At 34.1% G+C, this 20,333-nt stretch overlaps 1 protein-coding gene across 3 annotated transcripts in view; it reads right to left on the reverse strand.

Moving 5' to 3' along the window:
• The window catches only part of RFX7 (regulatory factor X7), a 132,947-nt gene that overhangs the window by 59,116 nt on the left and 53,498 nt on the right, over nt 1-20,333 (reverse strand). For all 3 annotated transcript variants that reach the window (XM_049104101.1, XM_049104100.1, XM_049104102.1), the window contains exon 3: nt 15,595-15,628. In XM_049104101.1, coding sequence (XP_048960058.1) covers nt 15,595-15,628 — 34 coding nt within the window. The remainder of the gene's footprint in view (nt 1-15,594; nt 15,629-20,333) is intronic.

Raw genomic sequence — 20,333 nt, forward strand, 5'->3', positions numbered from 1 at the left:
AACAAGGCTCCTAGATTTCATATGTGAGCATCATACTTGCCCTTAAGTTACTGAAGACAATGTTCTGCTAGCAGTGACTTTCCACAGAGTTAATGCAGAAAAAGGTGGATACTATTCCCTCCTAAGCCATCAAGATGAAACAGAAGTTAGAAATTACTTCTGATAACCACTGTGCTACCAGAGAGAAAGAAATCAATTTAGGCAGAATAGGTCAGAAATAAAAGCTTTTCCTAGGTTGGACGTGGAACAAAATGTGTAAATTTCTACTTGTCTTCTGTCATAAAAAATACTTGAAATAATATTCTATATTTCAAAAACTGAGTTTACTTTTAGCATTTCTGCTTGTATGCTCAGGACATCTGCCTCTCAACTATCAATACAAACGAGATGGATTGCTTAGGGCCCGGGTGAATTTCAAATGTCTGATTACCAGAACTTGAAGCCCTTCAAACAGATGGTAAGGTAATATACTCCCAGTATTTACTGCCATGGAATATAGTTACAACGTAGATTGAATGGAGAGATCTGTTCCTGTTCTTAGGAACCATCCTGAATTGGGTTTACTCTATAATTCCTCAAATGTTAATAAAAAGGAATTTCTTTTGTTTGAAATAAGTTTCACTGTGGTGATGTGTTTCCTGTTATGAGACTTCCCTCTCAGGTGTTACTGAGGGTTGTGTGTGTTTTTTTTTTTTTTTTTTTTAAATAAGGTCACAAGACTGGGTGAGGGCTGATACTTACAAAGACCATAACGAATTGAGGGCTTAACTGTGAAGCTTTCAAGGAAATCCGTGATGTTGAATTGACATCTGAAGATCATTATCTTTATTTCCAGAAAAAGCAGACAGACACTCTTTTATTAGGATGTATATATACCCTTCAAATAACTGGCTAGGTTGACAATGACTGAGTTCTGGTAGATGACGACCAACCAAAGTATCATGTCCATAATTAGTTCTTTAAACTTTACTTTTCAATCTGGTATCAGAAAAGTTCTTTTTAAAAAGTTTTAATTTAAATTTGTATGTAAAACAGTCAGCCTAAAATCTAGAAACCTAAATTTTCCAGTCTGACTGTTTCTTCAGTTAATCATGTAGGGAGGGAAAATATCTACACTGGTAGGATAGTCATGCTTGAATCTGTATTTGATTTTATAAACTACAAAAATAAAATTAAAAAAAATTAAATATTTCCCCCTCAGATGATACCGATTCAGGAACACAGTACTAAGAAGGCCTCTTTCTTCACCAGCATCACTGACAGAAGGACTAAAAGGGGGGGGGGGTGTAAGTAGAACCTTATTCTATAGCCTTTTTTAATTTATGGAAACAATCAACATACCTGACATTACATTCTCTCAGGCCCCACCAGTTGTGAAAGCTGTCCTCCCACAGGATTGAATAAGGAAGATAGAGAAAAAGGTCAAGGTATGAGGACTCTAGTTTTCAATGCCTATTGCTTAGAATTGTTAATTTTCACTTTCCTAACTTGCTTTCATAGAATCATGGTGGGCAGTGGGGGTGGGGTGTGATTTTCTTTTGAGCTACCTGCTATAAACTATGTAAGAGGAAGTTATTTTTCTATTCTCAGTTCTAGAAAATATAAATCAAACAGAGAGAGTAATTTTTATTATACTTGTATTATTGTGAGAATTTATTCTATTTGTAAACCTATTGAATAAGATATAAAATGAAAATGGTTTAATTTTGCTTAAAATATTCTGCTGAGATTAGGAATGTGATATGAGTCCATTTGAAAGATACCAATTACTAGGGGGACAGTTTAAGAAAAATGAAACCCAAATTTTGCTTTTTACAATTTTTTAAAATTCTGCTGGGTGATCCAAAGAATCCATGACCATCTGAAAACAAACTAACAAAAAACCCCTTTCAGCTTGCCTCAACTACCAGCAAGCCGAGAGAACCTCTGACATCAAGAAACCCTGAAGGGCTGCAGTGTAAGCACTGGAAAATTTATATACCAAGGCAGGTTAAGTAAGGTATTTGAATAGATTCTGTATAATATATTAGGAAAGTTCTGCACATATAATTAGAAGTGATTAAATTATGAAAGAAAAAAGTTAAAGAGATTGTTATGGACATCTAAACATCTAATCGTATCTAACAGTGGTCATTTTAATGAATGTGCTTTAAAATATACTGGTTTGGTTTCAAGGGCTTAGCAATAAGGAGGCTGCATCTTTCTATCTTAGAAAGTCCTACTCTAACATCATTAGTCTGGTTCTCAGGAAGCAGATATATCATACTCTAACGTTTCACCTATCTTTTAGCTCCTGTCCAATCATTGCAGCAGTAGGCATACTGAAGTAATTTCTTCTAACCTAAGATTTTAACCATGGGACAGACTTGAAAAGTTTAAAAATTAAATGAGAATATTCATTCTTTCATCCATTACTGAGTGTTTACTATGCTTTAGGCATGAGCTTAAATTTTAATACCAGGAGAGAGACAATCAACGAAATTAGAAGTAAAACATATGTTATATGATTAAGATAAATACTATGAAGAAAAAGTGTCGGGAAGGGATACACCTTAAACTAGAGTGGTCAAGGAAGGTTTCACTGGGAAATAAGATAAAAATCACACGATGGCTAACCAATGGGAAAGACTCTCAAAAGGGCTATCATAATTCTTGTTTTACCTTACTTTTGCTTTCTATTGACTAGTTTTTGTAATGGCCAGCCAGGGCAAGAACTGACAGTAAAGAGCGTCCACATTATTAAGAGATAAAAAGAGCCTATCTTCTCATCCTCATACTTACTATTATGGCTCCCTCAACCCTGTAAAGAATGACTTTCAGAAGAACCCTGCCTCTAAGAATCTAACACAGAGGTCAAACTCAAATGCCAGACAGGTAATCCAAATGATTAAATTATAGACTACAGGGAAGAAAAATATCTGTGTTGAAGAGTTAAAAGTCTGGTGAGGACTGAGAAGACTGGAGAGTATATGCCATGTTTGAAAGAGTAGTTGCTACATAGGCACAGCCAACAGTTGTCATATGGAAGTAAGGACTTAAGTGTCCTAAAGTTTGAAGAGAGATCAAACACACAACTTTTTTTCTGCAAACTCTCTCAATTTTGAAATATGGCAACCAATTTGAAAATTTAAAAATGTCAATGTGGGCCAAACAAAACACCTCTGTGGAAGAGATGCAGCCTGTGGGTCTCTAGAGTCATTCTTCTGGTCTACAGGGTCAAGGGCAAGCAGGGGGAGAGGAGGAGGCAGAGGGGGAGAAGGAATCCCAAAGCAGACTCCATGCTGAGCCTTAGGCCCAATGTGAGCAGATCCCAGGACCCTGAGATCACGACCTGCGCCGAAATCAAGAGCCGACCATTCAACCAACTAAGCCACCCACGTATCCCTAGGCTGTTAATTTTTGTTCATTTCCCTAGGGAGGACAAACACTATTCTAATGGGAGTGGGAGATAGAGAGCAGAGTCTCTAAAGGATTAGTGAATCAATATTCAGAACCTAGGATACAATTAATACAGATTCAACACAAGTTCACCTTTTCAAGTTTCCTACTATATTCCCTTGCAATAGGACCCTCCTGAGAGTTCTCCCCTGGAGGTAACCTACCTGCCTCACTACTTGAATAACCTAAATGATAGTATCTGTCACCTAGTTTCAGGTTTCTCTAGCCCTCCAAAAGGAATAGTATTCTGGCAATTCCACATCACTTTCCACTTCTCCTTCCTAATGATAATCCTACGAAGTCTTCTTTTGGTCAACTTTCATGAATAAACCCTATCCTAGTAAAGCTGACTTAAGTCAGGAAACCCACAGACTGATCTATGACCAGGAACTGTAGACATGTCAGCTGTTTGCCCAGGTGAGTTTACTTGACCTAAGTGCAGAGCATAGCATGCTCTGTGAAACAGTGGTTTATTGGGCTATGCTAAGTCACCCAAAAGGGCCAATCTGTGCAGCATTTTTTTAGACCTAGAAGTAGCTGGCAATACTTAAAAGTCCTTTCTTGGAATGCTGATCAGTTAGAGAACCCTAGGAGTTAGGCCATATACTCCTCCTGAGAGGTTTAAAATATGGATTCAAATGGATTTAAAATACCCTCCCTTATTCTTAGTTTTAAGCCTTTTTATCTCTCAAACTAATGGAAAGAAAGGTAAGCAAAGGTTCTCTAATCTTACCCTTAGATTCTTGCTTTGATTGCTGATGAATTGCCTAGTCTATGAGACATATGTATTTTTCTTCTTGATTTCAACTGATTTTCCAACAATGTTGTTTAATATTTATATTACCCTTTCCTAACAGAAACAAAATATACAGTCTTCCCTACCCCCTTTTAATTATTAATTCTAATAATTCCAAAGCAGAACTAATTATTTAGGGGCCCTGAACATTAGAACTGGTGGAAATATTGCTTCCTGGTGGAACATAGTAACAATAAATAGGAAGTTCTCAATATCCTGGTAGTTCTGAATAATAACATATGAGAAATCATTTCTCTTTATTCTAGAAATCTGCCCTATAGATTGTACCAATCATTTCCTCAATAGGGTGGCCTAGAAAACAGGTTTCAAGATAAGTTTTATGATGGAAAAAAAAGTTTTATATGGAAAAACAAACTGAATACTTAAGATTCATGATAAATATAATAGTGTATTAATAGCCCTTAAGACACTTTTTAATCCAAAGTTCATGAAACATTTTTGACTTCTGGAACTTTTTGCATAACATTTTGACATCCTATGAAACTATTCTTCCAAGGACCATGTTTTGGGAAACATGAACTATTTATTATTTCCCATGCTGCTGTGTTTGACTCTAACCAAACCAGACCTCTTCTAAACCAAACATTCATGGTCATTTCTCTCACATTTTAGGCCTTCCTACACCTGTCATGTAGTCCCATTTAACTGAACTAATAAGGCAAGGTAACTAAGCAATATGGACTTAGCAGCTTTCAAATTCTGCTGTGGTCTAACTAATACTCTGGTATTGGGTATACCAAGGGTATAAGATTTTGCCTCAACTATTAAAATGGTTATAAAAAACATAATTGGATCGGCTATACAAACGTATAATGACATAATAGATCTGAAAGTATTATAACTTATGAGAAATTTAGTTTAAGATATATTTATTAAAATTAAGTAAAAATGAAAAAAAATAAATAAAATTAAGTAAAAATGAATGGTTCCTACTGTAAAAGTATTAAAACATTAACAAAAAAGCTTTATTCACAGTTATACCTCTACAAATATTTTTATTTGTCTTTACTGATGAACAGGCAAAACACTAGGCTTTAAAAATATAAAAATAGCAGATACAATTTTATATTTTTTCACTTCTATATTTCATAGTGGCACAGTCTTGACAACTGTAGGTGATTTAAAATAATTAGAATAATTTTAGCTTTTGTTTTAGTAGCATATTATGAGTTCTTTAAATGGCATTCAAACAACCTGCATGCAAAAAATAAACCGCATTTACAAACACTGATTACTAAAATTCAGTGAAATAATGAAGTCAGTTTTTAATATTTTTATTCAGATTTATTTTAAAGTTAGAAATTTTTTTTAGAAACATTTTCTGGATTATAATAAACAGAATTTCAAAAATGCACATATAAACTCATATTTTAGATACTTAAAAAATGATATAGTGTATCACAGTTTTTAAATGCCTGGGCTCTGGAGTCAGACTACCTAGATTAAAAGCCTAATTCTACCAATTATCATGTTTTATGACCTTGGATAAATTACTTAACCTCTAAGCCTCCTTCTTTATCTGGAAAATGAAGATGAAAACAGATTAACCTCATAGGCAAATTATGAGGACTGACTATGTAAAGCACTTGTCTGGCATATGGTAATAAATACTAACAACAACAACAACAAAAAACAAAGAAACTCTCTGGAGATATTATATGCATACTATACATTTTTTTTGATAATTACTATTTGTGAATAATCATTCAGCAAGTGTTTACTGAGTATATTCCACATACTAGACACTGTGCTAAACACTGAGGATAATAAAGACCACAGGACAGTCTTTACTTCCAAAAGCTTATTTTTGGAGAATAAAACAGATTAATCTGGTGATTAGCATACTATGTGGTAAGAGCTTTAATAGGAGTACAGAACATTTTATGTGGTGCATGAAAGCAGGGGCTCTTAACATGAGAAGGTAAGGCAGATGGGATGAACTTGTATGTGTATGTATGTGTGTAAATATACATATATAATGCTAACCGCCTTCTTTGTCTTCATTTGGTATAAAGGCTACAAAACATAAAACCCCTCCACGTTCTAGTTTCTCTTAGAGCCAGGAGTACCCAAGTGACATTACTCTGGAGGCTGAAGTTCCTGAAGTAAGTTTTCAGAATGGAAGTAAGTATCCTAAAATACAGAGCTTCTCTAGAAGAATCTTGCCCTTCCTCCCTTCTTCCTGCCTCACCATTTGGACAAAGGCACATAAGTGTAGCAGCCATCAATGATGTGAGTGGAAAGAGACAGCACAACAAAAAGAGCCTAGGACTCTGGTGACATTGTTGAGTTACTGCACCACTCTAGAATACCTAATTTCTGACTTGTTAGAGAACACAAACTCTTATTTTGGTAAGCCACCAATAATTTGGGTTTTCTGTTATCTAAATGCATTCCTAGTAGATAAAAAAACTTCCTGAAGAGGGTTCTGAGATATAGTCTAAAAGAAAAAGCAGGAGTGATCCAAGTGAAAAATTTGAGAAGGGCACAGCTAACAGAGGAAACAGCTTCTACAGAGGCCTGGAGTGTTGATATTGGCATCTGTTCTACAATATGCACCTTCTGGCTTCTCAGATGGCTTTAGCCAGGAGATTCCCAACCTCTTCCATCCTCCATTCACTATGTTTCAGGGATTCAATACTATCCTCTCAGTGGTTCCATATGGGAAGCATTAATTCTTAAATGGTATGTTCTGTGATGATGAATATAAAATGTGTCTTCGACTAATGTTTAGACTTCTAGAAACAAATTTATGGTAATTTAAGTCAATTAGATCCACACTGTCAATTTACACATATACACCTTCAACTAAAGCTGCCATGTATGCATACTATGTGCCAGGCACTGTATTTACACTAATTATCTCAATATTCACAATTCAGTGCGTTAGGTACTATCATTATGTCCTTTTTTACAAAAATGAGTTAGGTAAAAACTGTTCAAAATCAAACAGTAATGGTAATAATGGCTGGGGCAAGGATTCAAACTCAGGTCTATTTCATTCTACTGCCTCAGCTCTAACCATTCTGCTACACTGCTAATCTGATTCCTTAGTTTCTAGCTTGTTGAGGTTCCACTTCACTTGCTTAAATCCTTCTTGCATCTATGCAGTAACGTTTTTAGTTCCCCATCTGTACTCTATGGAGAAGAAGTGGTGGTGGTTTGGACTGGTTATTTCCTAATACGAGAGGCTGGAAGAAAGAGGTATATGTAAGTAGAGTAGAACAAGGGAAAAGGGGGAATGTCAGAAAAAGAAAAAAATGTTCTTTTCCTCTAAAGAAATGAAACAAGTTTCTGTTTTTACTGGCAAACTGTGAGGTAATTCTAAAAAATAAATTCAAATATTTAGCAAGTGTAAAGTCTCAGCCTAAACTGAAGGTGGCAACAATTCTTTATATTTTACTTACTTATTTCTAATGATTTTATTTATTTATTTGACAGAGAGAGAGAGAAAGAGAGAGAGAGAGAAACAAGCAGGGGAACAGCAGAAGGAGAGGGAAGAGCAGGTTCCCCACTGAGCAGGGAGCCCAACACTGAGCTCGATCCCAGGACCCCAGGATCATGACCTGAGCTGAAGGCAGACACAACCGACTGAGCTACCCAGGGGCCCCACTTCTTTATAACTTAAATTGCAAAGTTTAATAACTGATTAGTTCATACTTATTCACACATTTAACAAATAGATATTGATCATCCCCATCTGTTTTGACCAAATTCCAAAGAATATGCTCTTACATTGAAGAGGCTAAGAACAAATAAAAAATGCTTATTATAATTATCACAGAGGTGACTATGTAACACCAATAAAGGTAATTAAGCACAGGATAATATGGGACAGATGATGTATCGAACTCAGATCTGAGCAATCAAAGATGCCATTCCAGAGGTGGTGACATCTAGGTGAATCTTAAAATACAAGCAGGTATAGCCAATAGAAAGAGAAAGAAGAAAAAAAAAAAAGAGAGAGAAGGGTTTTGGATTTCACAAAGGATTTTTTTCTTATAAGATTAAACATTTAACTATTAGCAGGAAAAGGCCAGTAGAAAATGAGAAAAACTGCAGAAAGAGAATAAATGAAATGAATTCAGATAGGAAGAGATGGGGAAAAAAAAAAGGAAGAGATGGGATTCAGAGTCAACTTTCAGAAAGGCAAAAAGGTATTTCTACTCTCTGGAGTAAAGAGAAGGAATATAAGAATAGGTACAGAAGTGAGCAACTGTTGAGTTGGAGATAACAAGTAGTGCTAATTTTGTGGAATACCTTCACTGTGTCTTCATAGTTTCTCAGAAAAGTAGGAGGTGAGATCATCTGGTGATGGTAAGAGAAGCGGGTTTGGGAAATTTGGTTTAAAAAGTCAGAAGCAGTTTTTGTGGAGAACAGTGGAAAATAATTCACTAGGAAATGAAGGGGACTGAAGGGGCCTATACAGTCATTTTACTGAATCTTTAAAATATCTATTAATAGATTTATGCATGTGGCCACACGGGAGTCCCTGACACTGGAGCACCTCTTCCAGCTTCACCAACTAAAAGCCTGAACAAAATACATGCAACAACTGCTTTCAGAAACTGAATAGAGAACACCTGATTCCATCTGAAGGCAACTTGTAAACCGTGGTACAGGGAGGAGAAACCCAAGCAGAGCATGGCAGTACTAATATGCTAAAGTTACACACAGATCAGTGTTTAAGAAGGCAAAGTACCAAAAAGAAGATATGGAATATCTTTAAAATCTACACAAATCATTATGTAGATTTGCAATTTACTGCTGAATATTAAACTGTATAAGTACAAGAAAAACTCCAAGAGGCTGAGCATAGAACTACCAGGGAACTATACCAGGCTGTGACATGTTCAAACTCTAATCAGATAGAATTGAGAGATCTCAGTGAATGCCCAAGGAATGCATATAGATACTACAGAAGAAATATTTTAATATAAAAGCTAAATTCTAAAAGTAAATGCCATCCTAGACTTGTCCCAGCAAAACTTAAACACAGCAAAGGATCAAACTATCCTGTAAGTAACTTAGATGCTGGCCAAAATAAGTTTTAATACACTTTAAAAGAAGAGAACAAAACTCAGACACTATAAACAAATGAATAAATAAATACTAAATTAAAAATAACTAGATAAGCACGAGACAGAAAAGCATGACCCATAACTGCAATAATGAAAAAAATCAGTAAATAAAACAGAGATAATATAATTAGCAAACAAAGACTTTAAAACAAGTATAAATATGCCCAAGGATTTAATGAGAAGAGCAATAGACAACAAAACAAAACACCCAAGTGGAATTTCAAGACCTGAAAAATTTGGATCTACAATAGATAATTCACTCAGTGGGAATTACAGCAGATTAGGCACATCAGTGGAAAATATTAGGAAATGTGATAATAAAGAAATATAACCCATCCAAAATGAAGCAAAAAGAGAAAATAATAACTAAATATGACGTTAGTGACCTGGTTTGAGACCCAGGATGGAAGAGAAAATGAAGAAGAGTATTTAAATGGCTAGGAATTTTTTTTGAAAACCGGTAAGGAGCTCAAAGAGCTCAAAGAGCTCAAAGAAGCAGGACAAAAACTAAGAAAACCATACTAAGGCTATTATAATAGCACTGCAGAAAACCACTCATAAATAATCCTGTAAGAAGTCAAAGAAGGAAAAAGAAAGAATGTATTACATACAAACAAGAGTAACAATAAACTTCCCAATGGAAACTATGTAAGCCAGAAGAAAATGGATCACCATTGCTAAAATGCTGAAAGAAAACCTAGAATTCTTTATCCAGTAAAAATGCCCTTTGAAATGAAGGGCAATAAAAGACATTTTTTTTTCAGATAAACTAAAACTAAGAGAATTAACAGCAGACCTACAAGAAAATAAATTGCAAAATAATGTGTATACGCAGCCATATAAGTAAGTAATAAGAAAGGCTTGTCAGACTAGATGATAAAGATACAAGTATATGATGACATCATCAACAACAAAACACTTTAACTATAAAGACCTAGAATGCTTAAAAGTAAAAGAATGGAAAAAGATATGTCATACAAGCAAACACTAATTATAAGATGGAGGGGCTATGATAATATAAGGCAAAGCAGACTTCAAAGCAAAATATTACCAGAAATAAAAATGGAAATAGCATAATAAAAGAACCAATTCACAAAAAACACAAAATAATCCTACATATTTATGCACATAATATTTTTAATACATGAAGCAAAACGTGACAGGATCAGAGAGAAAAAAAATTAACAATCGTGAGAGACATTTTTGCATCCCTCTTTGTAACTGAAATAAGGGAGGGAACAGGGTAAATATGTCTTAAAAACAATAACCAACTGGACCTAATTGTTAGATAAAGAACATTCCATTCAATGGTAGTTGAATATACATTCTTTCCAAGTTTATATGAAACATTGACTAAGATACACAGTAAACAAGTTCTTTTTTTAAAAAAAGATTTTATTTATTTATTTGAAAGAGAGAGAGTAGGAGCGGGGGTGGGGGGGGGTAGGGGGGAAGAGAAGAAAGGGGACAGAGGAAGAGGGAGAAGCAGACTCCTCCCCTGAGCAGGAAAGCTGATGTGGAGCTCAATCCCCTGAGATCTTGACCTGAACTGAAGGCAGATACTTAATCAACTGAGCCACACAGCAAACTACTGTAAATACTCAACTATTTGGAAATTGATCAAGATATATCTAAGTCAGGGCAGCCCGGGTGGCTCAGTGGTTTAGTGCCACCTTCAGCCCAGGGCCTGATCCTGGAGACCCAGGATCAAGTCCCAGGTCAGGCTCCCTGCATGGAGCCTGCTTCTCCCTCTGCCTATGTCTCTGCCTCTCTCTCTCTCGCTCTCTCTCTCTCTCTGTGTCTCTCATGAATAAATAAATAAAATCTTAAAAAAAAAAAGATATATCTAAATCAAGAATAGTATCAGAATGGAAAAATAAGAAAAAAATTAATTGAATGATAATGAAAACACTACACAAGAATTTATGGAATGTAGCTACACTAGTGCTTAAAGGACAATTTATAGCATTAAAAATGCTTACAGTAGAAAAGAAAAAAGTTTCAAGTCACTATATTAAGGAGCTAAAAAATAAGAATACATTAAAACCAAGGTAAGCAGAAGGAAAGAAATAATACTTATTAGATGAGAAAGAAACAGAATGGAAAACTGATAAATAATAAAGAAAAACCAATAAAGCCAAACTTGATTCAAATGAAAAGATCAGTAAAAGATTAAACCTCTAGCTAAACTGATCAAGAAAAAAGAAGATACAAAGGGCCCTTATCAAGAATCAGAGATAATTGCTACAGATTCTAGAAAGGGGAATATTATGAGCAATGTTACACCAACAAATTCAGTAATATAGTAGAAATGGTGAACAAAGTCCTTCAAAGACAAAAATACTAAAACTGTATCAAGAAACAGAAAAGTCCTGTAATAATGAAAGAAACTAAGTTTGTAAACTAAAACCTTTCCCAGTTTTACTAGTAAATGAAACACTTAAAGAAATATTAATTTAAAATAAATTCCTTCAGAAAACAGAGAAGAGCACTTGTCTAAACTCATATGAAATCTACATTACTCAGATACCAAAAACAGAAAAAGATTTTAGAAGAAAATAGCACATCCAAAGCCCTGATTAACATAGACAGTAGTCTTTAACAAATAGCAAATCCAGTGTAGCAATATATAAAAATACCATGCAACACATAAAGTATAATGCATCATGTAGAATTTATCACAGAAATACAAGGTTTGTTTCCACTTACAAAAATCAATCAGTGCCATTCACCATGTTAATAGAATAAAGGAGAATTATCATGTGATCATTTCGATGGGAACAGAAAAATCATTTGATAAAATACAACATGTAATTGATTGAAAGCCTCTTAGGAAAACAGAAACAGAGTGAACATTCTCAGCTTGAAAATAGCATCCATGAAAACAGTAATATTACCATCACACTATAAAGTGAATAAAGGAATGATTTTCCTCTAAGACTGGGAATGAGGAAAGTGAATTCACTCTTACCATTTCTATTCAACATTGTCCTAGAGGTTCTAGCAGTGCAATAAGGTGACTAAAATAAAGTAGATGTTTAAAATGAAACGGAATCAAACTTTATTTATGGACAATATGATTATCAGGTATACAATCCAAAAGACTCTACATATAAGCTTCTAGATATAATATTATAAACATAATGTTTGCAGACTACAAGATCAATACAAATATTAGCAAAAACACACTGTATAACAAATATTTTAAAATGCCATTCATAAGAGCATCCAAAGTATTAAAATATTTAGGACAATTTAAGCAAAATATATATATAAAGAAAACTACAAAACACTGTTAAGAAAAATTATGGAAGACCCAACTAACTAATATGGAGATATACCATGCTCATGGATTAAAATATTTGTCATTAAGATGTCAACTGATCCCAAACTGATCTATAAATTCACTGCAATCCAAATAAAAAATTCCAGTAGACTTGTTTTTTTTTTGGGGGGGGGGGGGCGATAGATATTGACAAACTTTTTCTAAAATCTGTTTGGAAATGCTAAAATTAATTTGAACCATTACATAATTTGATTCAAGACTTTTACAAAGCTACCATAAACAAGACAGTGTGGTGATGTCATAAGTAGAGATATAGCAGTTGACAGGAAAAGAGAGTATAGAGAAAGACACACACAATGATTTTTGATATAAGAGGTGATTGGGAAAGGGTGAGCTTTTCAATAAATAGTGCTGGGATAACTGGATTATCCAATCATATGGTAAAAGATAAACACTGCAGTTTACCTCAGACAAAACATAAATTTAAGTCAAAATGGTTGACAGATCTAATAGAAAAAAGCTAAAATCGTAAAACTTTTACAAAACACATGATAAAATCTTTTTGAGAAGGTTGAGATATCTAGAAAAGATGAAATGGTCAGCAAATCTTTCCATTGAAGTAACTATATAATGTTATAAAGTGATCAAAAATAACTATTTTAGGGCTTTGGAAACTAATGGCAAATGACACGTTAAGAAATGTTTGGTCATAAAAAACCGAACTTTAGACATTCACTGTTGAAAGTCTATATCACTCTTGCCATGGGCTGCTCCCACGACCTATCCCATATGGTTTGGACTGGAGTACTGCCAGGATGAGGCTACTTGTGTTTAAACATACACAGGAAAACATGATGATAATGAATCAAATATAGAGAATCTTAATAAAGACCTAGAAACTAGAACAGAGAGAAAGAAAATCAGAGAAAAAATGAACAAAGCTTCAGAGACTGGAGGGATAACATTACTTTCCAACATACATGTATTGGAAGCTTTGGAAGGAAAGGGAACCCAAAGGACAGAAAAATATTTAAAGAAGTAACTAACAGCTAAGAACTTCCCCAATCAGAATCATCTACACATGTGAGCTTAGCAAATCCCAAGTAGGATAAACACAAAGTGATCCATACCTGCACATATAATAGTCAAAGTGCTGAAAGCAGAATAAGTGGGTCAGCAAACAAGCAAGTGAATGAATTTCAACAAATCTTGTTATCAACTAGAGAAAAACAACTCATCATACTCATGAAAACATGATAAATTACTCACTACTCATCAGAAACAATGAAGGCTAAGCGCAACAGAATAATATACTCTGAGATGAAAGAAAAAAGTCCTGTTGATCAAGACTTTTATTTCCAACAAAACTATCCTTCAAAACTGTAGGCAAATAAAGACATTCACAGATAAAGACCAAGAAAATTCATTATAAGCAAACCTGTTTTACAAGAAATACTAAAGAAAAAAAAAAAGAAATACTAAAGGAAATCTTCTAGATCAAAAGGATTTATCTGTGATTCCTCTGTTTCTCCTACTGGCTTTATATCCAAAATAAACCTTGAATCCATCAACTTTTTTCGATCTTCCACTGCCATAACGTAAGCAAGAGCCTTGAATTTTCATTTGGACTTCTGCATACCCTAAATGGTTTTCCTACTTACACTCACCCTGACAAGTTCATTTTCTAACAACCCCTAGAGTATTAAAAACAAGTGTTTCAAACTATTCTACTCAAAACTTTTTAATTGGCTCTCCATGCGCTTAGAATGAAATCTGTACTATTTGCCATGGCTAAATATACCCTATAAAAACTTATCCCTACCTGAACTTTTCTCCTATTACACTCTCCCTTCTCTGTAAGTTCCAGGAAACTGTGTTCTTTGTATTCTGTAAGTATTCCCAACTCATTTCTACTTCTGAATCTTTGTATTCACTCTTCCATCTGCCTAGGACATGTCACAGGGAAATCATCACACAAGGCTGAGTTCCTATTATTCAATTCTCCCTTCAAATGCCACTTTCTCAAAGAGGCTTTTCCTAATTACCCATTCTAAAGTTACCCCACTCACCACCCTATGAACTACTGTTATTTATTCACCTATCTAGAAGCTAATAATATCATAACATAGCAATAATTTCATAAGCTAGTAAGATACTACTATTTTAGCTCCAGACACTAGAGATCCTCCCTCCCCCACAAAAAATTAGCTTATAGGGAAGACCCAAAACTGAATAAGAAAGTTCTGATGTCATAAACAACTGAAGAGAGAACGAACTCCAAGAACACTTTGGGGAATCTAACAGTGCAGAGTCACTGAATGTTCTAGAGTTTAGGGAGTATTCCATTAGTAGAGATTTTAAAAGAAGTCACTACTATTCTAGTAGTCCCAGTTGTTTCATGTTTCATCCCTCACATGTTTAAGAGAAGAGCTAAGGAACTACAAATACAATCTAACTTTAAACTATTATTGTGGTTTTAACTTCTTAAGGCCATCAAACCAAACATGAAAAATATACCAACAAAAACCAATCCATGAAGCATTTTAAGAAGCTCTCATTTAAATACATTTTTAAGAGTTCTATTAAGTACAACACAAATTAGAACTATTATTGTGGTTTTGATTCTAGCAACGTAAATATGAAAAATGCTATCAATAAAACTAATCCATTAAACATCTTTTCTTTAAACAAATTCTTAGAATTATCAGAACAGAAAAATAACTTTATTAAATGTGAGTGATCTTTAGAAAATGCCAGTAAATTTCAAAAACATCAATAATCTCAGACTGTGATTTCATTATTGATAAAATACAGGAAAGTATCTAGATAGCTTAACCCCTAGGCTTATAATTCAGTATCAAATTTTATTCACTAAAACTGAGGTACTTAAACATCTACTCAAGAATAATACATTTTATATAGTGGTAAAAACCTTACTACGAAAGAACTTTAAGATTAGTTATTTTACTTACCAAAATGCAGTCCACTTTAGATTGTACAGTTTTGCTAAAAGAAAAAGAAAGTTAGGTTAACAAAAATGAAAAATTTATTAAATATTTAAAATAGTAAAATTCTTTTAAGATTAGACATCATAACCTAAAACTACAATTTTTACAAAGCAAAACATTTATTTCCCATTCACTGTACTAAATATAGTCCTAAAGCATGATCAGAATATCTTCTGAGTTCATAGCTACAGTCAATCTATAGTTTTTACACTGTATCATTTTAACAGATGCTTTGAATAAACAAGTTTATAGAGATATGTAAAAATGCAGATATGTATTGTTATACAAAGAAATAGGGCACAGAGTTTATAATAAATTACAATTTTTACTGTGTATGCCTGCCACTCTGGGAAATGATTTGTTTAGCATTTAAAAGTCATAATGGTGTAAGATTATCTTTAATAATATATCTTTAATATAAATAACATATCTCTAATAATAATATCTTTATGCCATAAAGTAGATTCTCTTCTCCCTGTCTCTCTGTCAAATACATACACCCAACGTTTGTGTGCGTGCACACACACACACACACACACACAAGCTAGGGAAAAGAATCCCTAGATACAAAAGGAATAATAAAGATTAGTTAGCTATAGTAATAAATTAGAAGGGGAGAATACATATAGAAATAAATAACCCCCAAAAGCCACTATATACCAATTTAAATGAATTACTGAATAAGTGAACTATTAGTACAGAATACAAATGAAGCCAGCATAAAATAATTTAACTGTCATCTGGATTTTGTTTTAAAACTTTAAAGTATAAATGCAATGAAATCATGTATAAATTCAGAGATAGTTTGTATCTTTTTTTTTTTTTAAATAGCCTGACACAGACATCTGTGCAAATCAGTGGCCATTCTTTTTTTTTTTTAATTTTTATTTATTTATGGCAGTCACAGAGAGAGAGAGAGAGAGAGGCAGAGACACAGGCAGAGGGAGAAGCAGGCTCCATGCACCGGGAGCCCGACGTGGGATTCGATCCCGGGTCTCCAGGATCGCGCCCTAGGCCAAAGACCACTGCGCCACCCAGGGATCCCAGAGATAGTTTGTATCTTAAAAGATGTTACAAACCAAATTATCTTTCATAAAAGATTCTAGAGTCAAATAAATGTAAGATTGGTTATTTGCCTCTGTATATAGCTATATAGTTAATCTATAAGGTAAAAAACTCAACATTTAAACCTCATGTCAGCTAATACAATCAATAACCACAAAACTTCTCATTTGTACATAGACTTTAAATTTCACTTTTTAAAGAACAAAATATAACCAGATTAAGTTCAACTGCAAAGATCAGAATGACTCAAAAAAACAAGAAAAGCAAATGATACTTCCACTTAAAAGGAAATGAAATCCTCTTCCCATAATCCCGCAGAAGACTTTTTAGACGTTTCTTACATCTTCTGGGATCATGTATATAGTTTATAACTCGTTAGCAGCTAAAGTGTGCTATGTTTTTCTCTTCTTAATAACTCCCACGGTTTCCCTGAGATACGAGAGTATTCTATTGATTAAGGATTGCTCCTAAAGAGGAATACAACAAGAATCCAACCACTGTTCACCACCTTCTTCTAAACCACTATTTCCTGTCTAAGGTGTTACAGAAACCTAACTGATCTCCCTGCTTCTATCCCCAACACTCCCCCCACACATACACACCCGAACTCTGTGGGCTATTCTCAACAAAGTAGCCAGAGTGATTCTTCTGTCCAAAGCACATTAGTCCTTTGCTCCAGTCTTGGCCATGGCCAAAAAAGCCGTGCATGACCCATCCAGCCTTCTGCTTTTTTTTCCATTTGCATCTCCTATTATTCCTCTGTTCCTCATTCATTCCACTCCTGGCAACACTAGCCTTTGTACTGGCTTTTTCTGTCAGCCTCTACGATTCTTCTCCATATAATTAATCTGTTCATTTTCTTCACGACTTTGTTAGATGTTATCTTTTACAGATAGTTCTTACCTGACCTTCCCATATAAAATATTCTCCATTACTGTCTATCTTTCTTGCTTTGCTTTACTTTTCATTACTGCACTTACCACCAGTAATTTTATATTTTTATTAATTTATTTGTTTACCAGCTATCTTCCTTGACTAGAATTTAAACTCCATGAAAACAGGCTTTGTCTGTTTTGCTAACTGCTATATTATCATCTGGCACATGTTAGGTGTTCAATAAAATCTGTTGAATGAATAAATGACAAAAAAAAAAAAAACAACAACAACATTCAGCCCCCCATATGAAGACAACTCTTTGGAAAAACTGGGACTACTTAAAAAAGGGTTTTTTAGAGAAATTAGTATGAAATTGAAAATGTGATTATCGTTTAAACTATAATTCTAAATACAATCTTTTTCTATCAGAAACATGCTCTGTGGAATATCTGAAGTTTTGGACTGTTTTCTTACCACAAACAACTTGATAAATCTCTAAAAAGTCGGGCAGCCTGGGTGGCTCAGCAGTTTAGTGCTGCTTTCAGCCCAGAGTATGATCCTGGGGACCTGGGATCAAGTCCCACGTCAGGCTCCCTGCACTGAGCCTGCTTCTCCCTCTGCCTGTGTCTCTGCCTCTCTCTCTCTGTGTCTCTCATGAATAAATAAATAAAATCTTAAAAAAAAAAAAAAAGTTGTTTAAAAAAAAATCTCTAAAAAGTATGTGTAAAAGACAGCCTTTCAAAGAATAAACTTAAAAAGTAAAATGAAATGCTTCTAAGCTAGATATGAACTTTGGCAATTATTTGATCTAGCCTTTTGATTATTTTTACTTTATACTTAAGCATGCAAGCATAATACAAGGATACAGATTAAGTCCCCTTGTCTTCTGTGCAGTTTCATACGATACCTCACTAACCTTCCCAAAGACAACTATTGTTAATTTGATGTGTAATCTTCCCAGTTGATATTTCAATACTTGTATTAGATGTACGAATATCTACAAGCAACATACACTGTTGTTCCAAGAAAATGTTACATGTTTATATAAATGCCTTTACATTATATATATTCAGCAATTGTCTTTTTTCATTCAACATTATTTTTGAGATCTACACTTTCATGAAGTTCATTCATTTTTGTTCCTGAAAAGTATTCCACTGGATGAATATATCAAATTTATTCATCTATTTCTTTATGAAAGACAATTATATACTTTCCAGTTTTTCTACAAACAATGCTGTAACAAACTTCGTACATGTCTACTGTGTACACGTGTAAAAATCTCTGTTATAAATTCAAAAATTAATTTTCAGGTGCTCATGGGTATATCTTCTCAGTTGTATGATATATTACTAAATTCTTCTCCCAAGCAGTTATATCCATTTATACTTCCATCAGTACTATATGATAGTCTCTATTTTCCTATTACTTTGTATAAATACTTGCCATTAATACATAAAATAGAATACATATATTAAATAGAATCTTAATAGATACAAATTTTTAAAATTTGCCATTTTTCTCAATTTGTAGCAATACTTTTTCATCTGCATACTGGCCATGTAGATTTTCTCCTCTGTAAATTGCTGGTTCATAGTCTTTGCTCATTTTTAAGTAGAGCTGGCTTTTTCTTATTAAGTTGTAGCAGTTCTTTATACATTTTAGACACGAATCCTATTACATATACTTTGTTAAAAATATATTTTAATGATATCTTACTAAAGTTCAAATTTTTGATGTAGTCAAATTTATTTATTTTTTCCTTTATGATCTGTGTTTTTTATCTTAAGATATCCTATCTAGCTAAAGTTATAAGGACATATTTCATTCTAATCCTTTTGAAGTCAGCTTTTTCAATTTTGATCTTTATTCAAATTAGAATTTATTCTTATGCATGGTATACTGTAATATACATTTTCTTTCTGGTAGGCCAACTGTTCCCTATTTTATTATGCCAAGTGTTCATGTATACTTGAATCTATTTTTGGCTTTTTTTTCCATTTCATTATTAATCTATGTGTCTATCTTTTGAGTTATCACTCTAAATTTATCAGTGATTTAAAAATTAGGTCTAGTAGTTTGATTACCTGACCTTCCTTGACCATTTTCTGAACAGTTTCCTAATTTTTTTTTAAGATTTTATTTATTTACTCATGAGAGACAGGGGGCAGGGAGGAGAGGCAGAGACCCAGGCAGAGGGAGAAGCAAGCTCCATGCAGGGAGCCTGATGTGGGACTTGATCCCGGGTCTCCAGGATCAGGCCCTAGGCTGAAGGCGGCACTAAACCGCTGAGCCACCTGGGCTGCCCAGTTTCCTAATTCTTGAGCCTTAAATATTCCAGTATTTTTTGGTTTTTCCAATTTCACAAAATTCTTGCTAAGATTTATACTGAGCTGTACTGATGTTATAGATTGAAGTTAGGGAATTGATTTATAATTTGATTTTTGTCCATTTTTAAACAGGTCTTATAATTTTCTTTATATTATTTATTAATTTATTTTTAAAAGACTACTTATTTTGACAGAGAGAATGAGAGAGAGCACAAGCAGGGGGAGGGGCCGGCAGAGGGAGAAGGAGAAGCCAGCTCCATCTCAGGACCCAGAGATCATGACCTGAGCCAAAGGCAGATGCCCAACCGCCTGGGCTTCCCAGGTGCCCCTCTCTATATCTTTTAAAATTATGTTTTCTAATTGGTTCTTGCTAATGTACATGGTGATGTTCACAAAAACTATTAGTTTTCTATGCTGACCTTATAACCAGCA

This window comes from Canis lupus, chromosome 30, assembly GCF_003254725.2.
Source record: "Canis lupus dingo isolate Sandy chromosome 30, ASM325472v2, whole genome shotgun sequence".
Taxonomy (NCBI): Eukaryota; Metazoa; Chordata; class Mammalia; order Carnivora; family Canidae; genus Canis; species Canis lupus.